A 13,130-nucleotide genomic window follows, 5' to 3' on the forward strand; every position below is an offset into this window, starting at 1 on the left:
AGGAGAAGGTCAGAGAGCGAAGCAGACTCCCCATGGAGCTGGGAGCCTGATGTGGGACTCGATCCCGGGACTCCAGGATCACGCCCTGAGCCGAAGGCAGTCGTCCAACCAACTGCGCCACCCAGGCGTCCCTAGACTGAGAAGTTTCTATCTGGGGAAGAATTTCATGGCTGTTAGCAGTTTATTAGTAAGTCTGATGAGGGCTGTTGGCCAAGTGGAAGGAGTGTGGACTTCGGAAATGGACAGACCAATTTTGGAATCTTTGGGCTGCTGCCTCCTTTTTTTTTTTTTTTTTTTAAGATTTTATTTATTTGAGAGAGAAGGAACAAGCGAAAGCATGAGCAGAGTGGTGGGGAGAGGCAGAAGTGGACTCCCCGCTGAGCAGGGAGCCTGATGTGGGATTTGATCCCAGGACCCTGGGATCATGAGCTGAGCCAAAGGCTGACGCTTAATGACTGAGCCACCCAGGCGCCCCAACGGCTGCTGCCTGTTAGCAATGAGACCTCAATTTCCTTCTTAGAAGAGGGAGTATGGAATATACACACCCTATGATTCCTACTTTCCTGGTCCTAGGGGAGGCACTCTGTGAATGTTATTCCTTTCTTTGGACCCCCATTCAAGATTTCATGGCTCTCACAGTAACCCAAAGGGAATAAGTCCTAAGAGACCAGTCGAGAACTCATGAAGTTTCTATTTAGCTCAGCATATGGAGCTACACTACAAATTGGAATCCAGACCCACAAATGACTTCACTGGTTTCATTTTTCTATTTCTTGAATTCAGTTAAAATTTGTTCTCCTCACCAACAGTGTTGAAAAAACTGGAGGTTGAAAAAACTGGAGGTTGTTGAAAAAACACTGGAGGTCTTACTGGGGAAAAGAACAGTTTTTCCCTCTACTGCTTCCTTCCCCAATCCTGATCCCAGGAGAGCACTTCTAATTCTCAGAACTGTTTTCTCTGGCATTTCACTTTGTATTTCTGGATAAGTAAATGCACTTACTTATTTTTAAAGATTTATTCATTTCCAAGAGAGCACGTGCACATGTGTGCATGGTGTAGGGGGAGGGGAGTAGCAGTGCAGAGGGGGAGAGAGAATCTCAAGCAGAGCACAGAGCCCAGCACAGGGCTCGATCCCATGAACGCTGAGATCATGACCTAACCTGAAATCAAGAGTCAGGTGCTTAACTGACTAAGCCTCCCAGGTGCCCCTTTGCATAGTACATTTATTATTTTACTTCTTTGTATATTAATTTTAGGCATTGTCTATTGACTTCCTATTGTTGTAGCTAAGGATTTCACTCTCATACCCCTCGTGTCTCCTTTTGCATTTGCCTCGTATATCATGGTTTTTAATTGAATTAGTAAATAATGTTTCTGTTATCACAAGTTTATAAGCCAGTGCATTTTGCAGAATCAGGTCAGGTACTATGATTTTAATCTTTAACCTTAAATTTCTGGTTGCCTTTTTTTTTTTTTTTAAAGATTTTATTTATTTATTTGACACACAGAGAAATCACAAGTAGGAAGAGAAGCAGGCAGGGGGTTGGGGGGAAAGCAGGCTCCCTGCCAAGCAGAGAGACCGATGCGGGACTTGATCCCAGGATGCGGAGATCATGACCTGAGCTGAAGACAGAGGCTTAACCCACTGAGCCACCCAGGCACCCCTCTAGTTGCCTTTTTATTTCCTCTCCTTCCTGCTACCATCCATAGACCTTCATTTTTTTCCAAAATGGAAGTAAGGGGTTCTGAGTTCCTTTCCCCTTTATCCCAGAGACTTTCCTTCTGGAAGTCGCTCCTTTTCTCTGAACCAGACCAGCAGAGCTCCTGGAATTTCTTTGCTGGATCTGAGATTTAAACTCTTGCATCCGTCAGTTGTCATTTTGGATAGTTAACTTGAGTTAAATGATGCCTCAGGAACCCAACTGAGAGACGGTCTCGGTCCTTCTGGTTGTGTGATCTGGACGGGCTTATTTATTCTGATGCCAGTTTCTCCGTCTTCTGGCCTCAGTAGGGTTGCACTGGGGTTGAAGTGAGATTCTGTAAATGGGAGATGCTTTGGAAGAAGTGTGAATGTGAGAGTGTGGCAGAAGCTTCTAGATGGTTTGGTTTTTTTATGTTGTTACCTACATTGTATATCGGAGGCCTTTGATACTAGCCTCACCTCTGATGTAGTATCATTCTGATACATTCAGATACTTTCTGATACAAGATGCTCTCTTTCCCCAGGAAGAATGAGTCTAGAGAGTGGTGCATGGATGAAGGGAAGCCTTCCGGGGCAGAGTGGTGCTGACGGATGCAGTGGGGGAGATGTTTTAGGATGAGGTTTCAGAGCATTTCTCCCCATCTACTTACTTCACTTCATAGATAACTATGACAGATCTCCTATGTGCAGGGCACTGTGTGAGAAGTACTTCCATATGTCTAAATAAAATGTGAAATCATACACAAAAGCAACGTAAGCGAAATTTCCCACTGGTGCTGTATGTTTGTTAATATTACCTTGTTTATAATCCAAAATCAGTTGTTAATTTGAAATAAGAGTCCATTGGCCCTCTATCACACTGGGGGTAGATGGCATAGAGACTAGAGGCCCCATCTTATTCACATGAGGCCTCTAGGAGTTCGGGATTCTTTCACAGCAAGTAACAGAAACCCAGTTCGCACTGGCCTATGTGAAAGAGAGAGAGAGAGTCTGTTGCATACGGAACTGAGAAGTTCTGGAGTAGGTTTTGCTGAGCACAGACTGACAGACTGTGTTGTTATTAGGACCGTGTCTCTTGCCATTTCTTGATTCTGTCTCTCTGTGTGTTGGTGTTAGTTACTTCCAGGTGCCCTCTTCAGGTGGTGGCCTGTACACTTCCAGGCTTCTGTCCTCACAGCTTAAGAAGAGAGCTCAGCATTAATCTTGATTGCATTGATTGGCAGGCTTTTGCCCTTCTGAATCACTTACTTCGGTCAGGTGGATTTGAGGCTCTGGCTGGCCAGCCCTGGATCCTGGAGTAGAGTCAGCTTCACTAGAAACACTTCAATGGAAAATGGTCAAAAGATACAAACTGCAGTTATAACAAGTACAGGGCTGTAACATACAGTATGATGATTGGAGTGAACAGTCCTATAGCAATCCTATGTTAACAATCCTATAACAACCCTGTAGGAGATACCAGGGCAGTTGTTAATAGAGTAAATCCTAGGAGTATTCATCACTAGAAGAATTTTTTCCCCTTTATTCTTTCCTTATTTCCTTTCTTTTTACTGTGTCTGTATGAGGAAATGGATGTTAGCTGAACCTATTATCATTTCACAGTATGTGTCGATAAAACCAGCATGATGTATGCCTTAAAACTTACACAGTGATGTCATGTCAGTAAAACTAGAAACAAAACCAAAGTGTTCTTTCGTAAAGACAATTGACGGGGCATCTGGGTGGCTCAGTGGATTAAGCCTCTGCCTTCAGCTCAGGTCATGATCTCAGTGTCCTGGGATCGAGCCCCGCATCGGGCTCTCTGCTCGGTGGGGAGCCTGCTTCCCCCTCTGTCTCTGCCTGCCTCTCTGCCTACTTGTGATCTCTCTCTCTGTCAAATAAAATAAATAAAATCTTTAAAAAAAAAAAAAAAAGACAATTGGTATTTTTTAAGATTTTATTTATTTATTTATTTATTTTAAAGAAAGATTTTATTATTTATTTGACAGAGATCACAAGTAGACAGAGAGGCAGAGAGAGAGGTAGGGAAGCAGGCTCCCCTCTGAGCAGAGAGCCCGATGCGGGGCTCAATCCCAGGAACCTGGGATCGTGACCTGAGCCGAAGGCAGAGGCCTTAACCCACTGAGCCACCCAGGTGCCCCAAGATTTTATTTATTTATTTGACGGAGAGAGACACAGTGAGAGAGGGAACACAAGCAGGGGGAGTAGGACAAGGAAAAGCAGACTTCCCGCAGGGCAGGGAGCCCGATGTGGGGCTCGATCCCAGGACCCTGAGATCACGACTCGAGCCGAAGGCAGACGCTTAATGACTGAGCTACCCAGCTGCCCTGACATCTGCTCTGTCTTATGTATGTGTAATTACTAGCAGCTGTAAGAAAGTGCTAATGGTGGCACTTGGTAATAAAACCTAAATTTTTTGCCTTGTAAGAAAAAAACTAAAAACACAAACAGAAAAATGGGAGAAAGGGAGGCAGGCCCATGGTCTCTCAGAGAACGCCTAGAGCTCTGTCAGCAGAAGGGCAGTGGGATATGCTTGCAAAACAACACATCTGCCATCAGAACCCCACCCCCTGTACCCCCACCGCAGCACCCAGCAGATGGCCCTTCACCATCTGAGCAAGGGCTCAGCAGTGCCTTCTGCATGGAGTCGATGGTATCCCAAGAGCCTAGAAGTGTTTTATGGTTGCCGAAGTGAGTTTCCCATTTTTTTCTTTCTCTTGTCTGAATCAGGAACTTCCCCCAGTGTTACATGTTTATGTTTAATTTAATGTACTAACCTTGAAAAACTCGAATTCCTCTGTAAGGGCTAAAGATTCACATGCCACCTTTAAGTTTTCCAACGCTTTGCTGTGTGGTCAAATTCCGTTTTATTATTTGTTATTCTGTTTATTATTTGTTTCAAGAAATAACAAGTTCTACTCTGGGGTGGAAACTTTTTTTTTTTTTTTTTTTAAAGATTTTATTTATTTATTTGACAGAGAGAGATTACAAGTAGGCAGAGAGGCAGGCAGAGAGAGAGAGGAGGAAGCAGGCTCCCTGCTGAGCAGAGAGCCCGATGCGGGACTCGATCCCAGGACCCTGAGATCATGACCTGAGCTGAAGGCAGCGGCTTAACCCACTGAGCCACCCAGGCGCCCTGGGGTGGAAACTTTTTAAGTTGTGATTATATTTTTGGACTAGTAACCTTGTAGCAGTTTCTGTCTAAAAGCATTCTTTGAATATACACCAAAATGTTGACAGTGTTTAATAGAGTGTGATTGGCAGTTTTTTCTTCTTGTTTTCCATTTTTTCTACCCCGAACATACTATTTATATTTCTGAAAAGCAATGCTATTTAAAACAGTCATTAATTTACCACATTTTAGAAAAAGATTTTATTTATTTATTTGACTGACAGAGTTCACAAGTAGGCAGAGAGGCAAGCAGGGACAGGGCAGGGGAAGCAGGCTCCCCGCTGAGCAGAAAGCCTAATGCAGGGCTCGATCCCAGGACCCTGAGATCATGACCTGAGCCAAAGGCAGAGACTTAACCCACTGAGCCACCCAGGTGCCCCAACTTACTACATTTTGTGTGTGTGTACCATATGCTGTGCTAATTTCTAGGAACAGTGAGCAAAGACAGGAAAGGTCACAGCCTCATAGACCTTGTATTTCTGAGGATGAGAAAGATAACAAACTGTTATACAGGAACTAAATAGAAAAATACAGATTTTAATTAATTCTACAAAGGGAAAGATGTGATGGGGAATAAATAACAGAAGAAACCTAATTCAGGTTGGCTGATTGGGAAAGGCCTTCCTGATAAGGGAAGGGGAGAACCACACAGACAGCCAAAAGGATCATCCAAGGCCTAGTAAGTGCAAAGGCCCTGGGGCAGAAAAGAGCATGATTTGTTCTCTGCAGCTGGCAGAAGGTGTGCTGTGTCAGTATTTCTTAGTTCGTATACATATTAGATTGAGTCCTGTGAGATTGCTGCTTTTGTAGGGTCAAATGGTTGAAGAGCAGTAGTTTTATATAGTTCCATCCATGTTGTGGTTGAGCAGTCCTGTCATTGGCCTGCAAGTGACTGAAGCTCTCTGAGCTGCCCTTTCCTCCCCTGTAAAATGAGTTCGATTGATGGTTTTTCAGATGCTTTTCTGTCGCTGACATTTTATGATTTTAGTCTGGCCCAGGAGGAGGTGAGGCAGATGAATTGCCTAAAGCAAAAAATCTAAGGAGTCTCGCCCTGCCCTCGCACAACCCTGAGCATGAGAGTCTCCTTCAGTTTTGCAGCCCAGGCTTAGCTCCTACCACGGACCCCGTCCCACCCCCACCCCTGGCCCAGGCCTGATTCGAACTCATTTCCTGGTTCCTGTGGAACAATGACTTTGCTGATGTATAATCTGAGTTCCCTCGCTGAAGCGTACAGATGCGTTATCTAAACAAGCCAAGGCTTGTGGCATCTGAGTCACATATTCTGCCCTTATGCTTAACTTATTTTTCGTATCTGTATTCTCTGTGCGTGAGTTAATTCACTGTATATGTAGACAGTTCAGAAGGCAAGCTTACATATGTCCACATTTAGCCGGGGGGATTCTTTCTCTGGTCTGCAGCAGGAAGCCTGGTTCCAATGTGGCCATGTTTGATGTTCTCCTTTAGATCAGTCCAGAGAGTTTGTGAAGGTGTTTACTGAAATCGACCGGATGCCCCAGCTGCTTACCTACTACTACAAATGCCACAAGGTGAGGAGCTGGGGGTGCTTACGGTTGTGGAATGCTCACATGCTGGGCTGCGGAGCTCCAATTTGCAAGCTCCAAGGAGGAGACGCTGGCCTCTGTGCGCTCTGGCTTTTTTCTTCTGATTCGCCAGGAGGGGGCGTTCTCGGTCCAACCTGTGGATTCATTTTCGTGGCGCTGGAAAAACACAAGCCCTCCCTTTCGGCCTCTTGTAGGTTAATAGCTGAATTTCACTTCCACACTGACAAGTTGTTTAAATTTTTTGCATTTTTGTCTTTCAAGGGAGAGTCCTGTCTTAGGCCTTATTAGGCCCTCAGGAAGCGTGAAGAATTTTTTGTTTTCTGGAGTTGTTGACATGAGCTGAAAACCTGACCGCTTTCTGGGCTGACTGAATTCCTCCAGGTCCAGCGCTTGTGTGTTTTAAGCGGTGCTGTTGGCCGTGGGGCCCAAGGGCACACACGCTCCCACCTTGAGGTCTTTTCTGGAGAGTGTAGCATGCCTGGTGGAAGGACCTTGGCAGGCTTTGGGGTGACGTGGAGAGAGCAGGGAGCACCCGGAGGGCAGCGGAGTCACTCGAGTCACGGAGTCACTCGGAGAGCAGGCACCGAAGTCTTGTTTCCCTCGCTTTTGTTTGCAGTGCATGGTCATCAGGGGGCACCCGCTCGCCCTGGGGAGTGGGCAGCTCGATGTGGCTTGCCTTGCTGGGGTGGTAGGGCGGCCTATCCTGTTTGCTCAGCGAGGTCCCCTCTGTTCTGCTTCTGCAGGCGCAGCTCTTAGCGACCTGGCAAGACCTATGCCAGAGTGACCTCCCCCTGGACCGGCAGCTCACAGGGTTCTATGATGCCTTGCTCGGGGCCTGGCACACGCAAATCCAGTGGACAACACAGGTAACTGCTCGCGTGGGTTCTAGGGGATGGGTGCCTGCCCCGGGAGTGGTATCTCCCCACTTCAATGGCTGCTGGGAACATCTCCCCATTTGCTGCCCTCACCAAAGGAGTTAAAGCTAAGCCTCGAAACCCAAGGCAGTAAACCCTTCAGGGCTCCTTAAGACTCTTGTTATCGTGCTTCTCTGTATCTTAAATAGAATCTAATGGGACAGCGTTGCGTGGCGTTCAGCCAGGGAGCCTGTGGAATTCCTGAAGGCCATTATCTCCTGATCTAGAAGCAGGAGGCCCTTGGTCAGGTGCTGTTTGACCGAACAAGATTGTTTTTATCTTAACTTCGGGTAAAATGTACCTGGCCTAGAGTTAGTTTCCCTTATTCACACAGTACACCCAGAGCTGGAGGAGGAGGCCAGTTTGAAAGGTGCCCTCTGACTTAGGGGACCGATGAGGCAGAGGAACTTCATTGCCAGTGGACACTTGCCGTCATTTATTTTCCCAGAGCCTCTCGGCATGGCATTTTCCGCCTTCCGGGGTATGAACCCTGTTCCTTTGTCTTGATGCCTCCAGGTGCCCCAGATCCTCTTTCCTTCGTTGAGGGCAGAAGAAGCTGTGACTCACTGGGCCTGTGTGGCTTGGTTTTTCTGTCTGTTTGCTTTCAGAGGGAGTTGTGCGCTTGTCCTACAGTGTGCATCTGTCCCCCATTGGAATGAGCTCAGCTGTAGCTGGAGAGAACCCACCAGACAGGGTCGTGTCCCTCCCGCTGGTTAAAGCGCTCTGCTCCAACCCCCGTTGCTTTCCCCTGGAGCCAACAGAACTCAGTTAGGTCACAACAACACAAAACCCAGCCTCCTGTAGTCGTTCCTCGGCGTTTATGTGAACATCGCTTCTCATTGACCCTGTCGATGCCCACTCATTTCTGTGCCCTTGACTCTTCTGCTCTCTCTCATGTGGTGAGAATAAAACCAGTTCACGGCCGCATGTGCAAATGCCCTTCATCATCTCAGAAAAAGGATTTAGACTTTTCAGACTTTTGTTCAGGCCTCATTCTAAATTTTGTAAGGTGTGAGTTTGTGCTAGTTGTACTTTTTGTCCATGGCCCATTTCCTTTTCAGGAGGTAAGCATGATAAGAAGCCGTCATCTCCTGAAGCTTAGTACAATGCAAAAGAAAACAAAAGACACCACAGTAAATGTGTCCCCTTCTGATTTACCCCCTAGTATCTTAATATGAAAAACTTCCGACATATGAAAGAGTTGAAAGGATTATGTAGTGAGCGCCCATATATCCACTTCGTGCGCTCTGCAATGAATATTTCACTATGTTCGCTTTATTATAGACCTATCCATCTCTCCATGTATCTGTCCATTCATTAGTCTTATTTTTTGATTGATTTCAAGGAACTTGTAAACATCACTTCTAAACATGCATATTAGTAACTAAAGTTCAATATTTATTTCCCTTATTCTTTTGAGATAAAATTGTGAAATGTGGTGATCTTAAGTATGCCAGTTGATTTATTTTTGACAAATTCTATGTACCCTAATCTCTGTTAAGATGTAGAGAACATTTACCGGCACTCTAGAAATTTCTCTCACTCCTTCCTGGTCGGTCTTCATACCAGTACCCCTGAAGGCAACCACTGTTCTGGTATTTTCCCACCGTAAATTAGTAGCCTGCTACTGAATTTTCTGTAGATGGAATTGTATGGTATGTGTTCTCTCCGTAAGGCCTCTTGGATTCAGCATGTTTGTGAAATTTATTCCTATTGCGTGAATCAGTACTTTGTTCCGTTTTATTGCTAAATACTGTTTCGTGGCATGACTAGACCACAGTTTGTTTATTCATACTTATATTGAGGAACACTTGGGTTGGTTTCAGTTTGGGGTTATTACGAATGAAGCTGCTAATGAGCATTGTTCTCTAAGTCTATTTGTGGATTCACATGTTCATATCTCTTGGGTAAATACCTAGGAGTGGAATTGCTGGGTCATCAGGCGGGTGTATGTTTAGAGTTATAAGAAACTGCCAGACATTTTCCCAAAGTGGTTGTACTTTTTATACTCCCACAACAAGGATGCGAGAGTCCTGATTGCCCCACATCTTTGCCAATGGTAGGTGATGTCAGTCTTTCTTAAGTTAGCCATTCTGGTGGGTGTGTTGTAGTATCTCAGTGTGGTTTTAATTTGTACTTTCCTGATGACTAAGGCTGGTGAGCACCTTCTCAGTGTACTTCTATCTTCCTTTGTGAGGTGTCTGTTCAGATCTTCTGGCCATTACAGAAAATTGGTTTATGTGCCTTTTTCTTATTGAGTTGTAGAAGTTCTTTCTTTAGTTCAGATAAAAGTCCTTTGCCAGGGACACTTGGGCGGCTCAGTGGGTTAAGCCGCTGCCTTTGGCTCAGGTCGTGATGCCAGGGTCCTGGGATCGAGTCCCACATCAGGCTCCTTGTTTGGCAGGGAGCCTGCTTCTCTCTCCGCCTCTGCCTGCTTGTGTGATCTCCCGTGCACACTCTCTCTCTTTCCCTCTGACAAATAAATAAATAAAATCTAAAAGTCTTTTGCCAGATATATTTTGTAGATACTGCTTTCCAGTCTGTGGCTTAAACAGAGGTATTGATTTGATGAGGCTTCATTTATCCAGTTTTTTTTTTTAATTGTTCTGTAAGAAACTATCACAAACCCCCAGATCGCTGTGTTTTCTTCTAGAAGCTTATTTACAGAAATGTCTGTGGTCCGTCTTGAAATTGGTCTTGTTGTATAGTATAAGGTCAGTATAAGGTCAGACAACAATCTTGTTGTCGGGTGGGCTCTTGAGGTTGATTTCTGAAGCCCTAGTTGATAAGTTGGTAAGTCTGGGAACTTTGTGGTGGTTCTTTGACCCATGACCAGAGAATCCTTTCACCACATCACTTCTGAGGACCGGGGAACACCTCCATGAGTGTAAGCGACCCAGCATGTTTTAACTGAAATGCGTAAAAAACATGCCACTGAAGGTCTAGGATCTGCCTTCGTAGCTTCAGCGGACCCACCGGTTAGAGCTCCTTAGAACCGAGCGACTTAGTTTAATTCTTCCCCTGCCCCAGGTCATTGGAGTAGGAGACGAGAGTGAGGGAGATCCTCACCGCGCAGTCCCTCTTCTCCAGACGTGGTGAGGAGTCGGGATACCTTTTTCTAGACAAGATCCATTTTCCTTTCCTCCTTGGTTCCCTTCTGTCAGATTTCTTCTATTTCTTCTGTCAGGTTTCTTCTATCAGATGCGGACGTTGGGCTGAGCGGTATCTGAAGCTCTCGATGCTTCTCTGACATTTGCCTGTTGGGTGACAGTGAAGGGACCGCGTTGGCTGGAGACAGGAGGGTTCGTGTTGGTGCAGCTGTGTGTGTGGGCAGCGGAGCCACACGGCGGACGAACTGTGGAGCCAAGGCCGGAGCGTGGTTTTCTCAAGAAGGTAGTGAGAGTCTCGAGCCACAGACTGAGTGATGACGTTGCCGTTTTAAGGATGATGTTGGTCAGAACATCACCTGAGTAGTTTCCCTGCCCAAAAGGCTTAACCCTGAATGCTATCATGAGGAAACATGCAGACGAATTCAAATGCAAGACCATTTCGTGAAACAGTTGTCTTGGAGTCTTCAAAAATGTCAGTGTGGTGAAAGAAAAAAAAAAAAAGTTGGGGCGCCAGGGTGGCTCAGTTGTTAAGCGTCTGCCTTCAGCTCAGGTCATGATCCCAGGGTCCTGGGATCGAGCCCCGCATCGGGCTGCTTGCTCAGCGGGAAGGCTGCTTCTCCCTCTCACTTTCCTGGCTTGTGTTCCCTCTCTCGCTGTGCCTCTCTCTCTGACAAATAAATAAGTAAAATCTTAAAAAAAAAAAGTTGAGTTGATTTTAGATTAAAGGAGACCAAGAAAGAATGACAACTATATGTAATCGCAGGGTCCTTGATTGGATTCTGCATGATGACAAAAAAGCCATGTAGGGATAGTTGGGGAAATTTGAACTTGGACCATAAAGGTATTATTTCAAGATTAAGTTTGATTACTTGTAGTGTTGTGATGTAAGAGGATGCCCCCATTTTGTGGCTGCTGTTGTTTTTAAAGAATTTATTTTTCAGTAATCTATACACCCAACATGGGGCTCAAACCTGAAACCCCAAGATTAAGAGTTGTGTGCTCCACTGACTGAGACAGGCAGCTGCCCCAGGATGGCTCTGTTTTTAGGAGGTACATGCTGAGGTGCCTGCATTAGACCTGTGTTAGAGAAATAAAGCAGTTGTGACAGGATATTAGTAATTGATGAATCTTGCAATTTAAAATATTTAAAATGTAAATAAGTCTTAAAAATAACATTTAAAAAATAACGAATTTGGAGGTAGTGTAGGCAGTGATCTGATGAAGAAAGGTTGGAGACAAGGCAAGAACTTTGTCTGGCCTTGCATGATGGAAACATAGTAGAAGGCATCCAGTTCAAGAAGAGTGGACAGTTGTTAAGACCTAGTAACTGAGGGGCGCCTGGGTGGCTCAGTCGGTTAAGCAGCTGTCTTCGGCTCGGGTCATGATCCCAGGGTTCTGGGATCGAGTCCCACATCGGGCTCCTTGCTCGGCGGGGAGCCTGCTTCTCTCTCCGCCTCTACCTGCTTGTACGTGCTCTCTCTCTCTGACAAATAAATAAAATCTTTAAAAAAAAAAAAAAAAAGACCTAGTAACTGATAACGGAAAAGTCTGAGGGGAGATTTTCATTGTGTCAGAAGGGAGGTGTTACGGTCAGAAGTACACAAGTTGAGGGAAGCAGGTCTGGGAAGGTCACGGGGACAGTAATGAATTCTAGTTTGGGATACTTAAATGCCAAGGAAGAGTGGCCCGCCTCAGCTGTGCTGTACAGGAGACGGGTGGGAGACTGTCGCTCAAGGAGTACAAACTGGGAAGGTTCCCACAGTTTGGTCATTTCGTTCCTCGTTGGCTTGTTTGGTTCTTTCCTCTGTTCCTACCTCTCAGACTCCAGCAGCGATGCTTCCCAAACTAAACAGGTGTTCACTGAAGCTTTGTGAGTTCTCTATTATTATAGTAATCTTAAAAAAAAAAAAAAAGTAGTTTGGATTATGTACATGATTGCCGTAGGACCAGTGGCTGTTACAAATGGTATTGTTTTCTTAGTTTCCTTTTTGGGTTGTTGATTGCTGGTGTATAGAAACACAACTGATTTTTGTTTGTTGATTTTATATCCGGTAGCTTTGATGAATTTATTAATGCTAACAGGTTGTGTGTGTGAATTCTTTAAGGTTTTCTATATATAAGATCATATAGTTTATAAACAGAGATAATTTTTTTCTTCCTTTACAATTTAGATGCCTGTTATCTCTTTCCCTTGTTGTACTGTTCCGGCTAGAAATTCCAATACTGTGTTAAATAAAATAGCATACTTCTCTTGTTCCTGGCCTTAGGGGAAAAGCTTTCAGCCTTTCACCGTAGAGTATGATAGCTGTTTTTCTTGTGTGACCTTTATCATGTTAAGGAAATTATTTTCTAGTCCTAGTTTATTGAGTTTTTTGGTTGTTTATTATTTATCTTATTTTTTTTAAATCATAAAATGTGTTCAATTTTATCAAATGCTTTTTTCTGCATTAACTGAGATGGTCGTGTGTTTTCTTCCCTTCATTTTGTTAATGTAGTCCATTATATTGATTAATTTTTATATTGAGCCACTCTTCATTTTGGAGATCCATTCTACTTAATTATGGTATATAAGCCTTTTAATATGGTTGCTGAATTTAGTTTATTATTATTTTGTTGGGTATTGTTGATTGTGTATTTATAAGGAAATGGTCTGTAATTTTCTTTTATTAT

General features: G+C 44.5%; 1 protein-coding gene across 1 annotated transcript in view; it reads left to right on the forward strand.

Annotated features, from left to right (window-relative positions):
* The window catches only part of COG7 (component of oligomeric golgi complex 7), an 82,137-nt gene that overhangs the window by 20,332 nt on the left and 48,675 nt on the right, over window positions 1–13,130 (forward strand). The window contains exons 5-6 of the mRNA XM_044234052.1: window positions 6,339–6,421; window positions 7,180–7,302. Coding sequence (XP_044089987.1) covers window positions 6,339–6,421; window positions 7,180–7,302 — 206 coding nt within the window. The remainder of the gene's footprint in view (window positions 1–6,338; window positions 6,422–7,179; window positions 7,303–13,130) is intronic.

Source organism: Neovison vison, chromosome 14, assembly GCF_020171115.1.
Source record: "Neovison vison isolate M4711 chromosome 14, ASM_NN_V1, whole genome shotgun sequence".
NCBI classification, from domain to species: Eukaryota; Metazoa; Chordata; class Mammalia; order Carnivora; family Mustelidae; genus Neogale; species Neogale vison.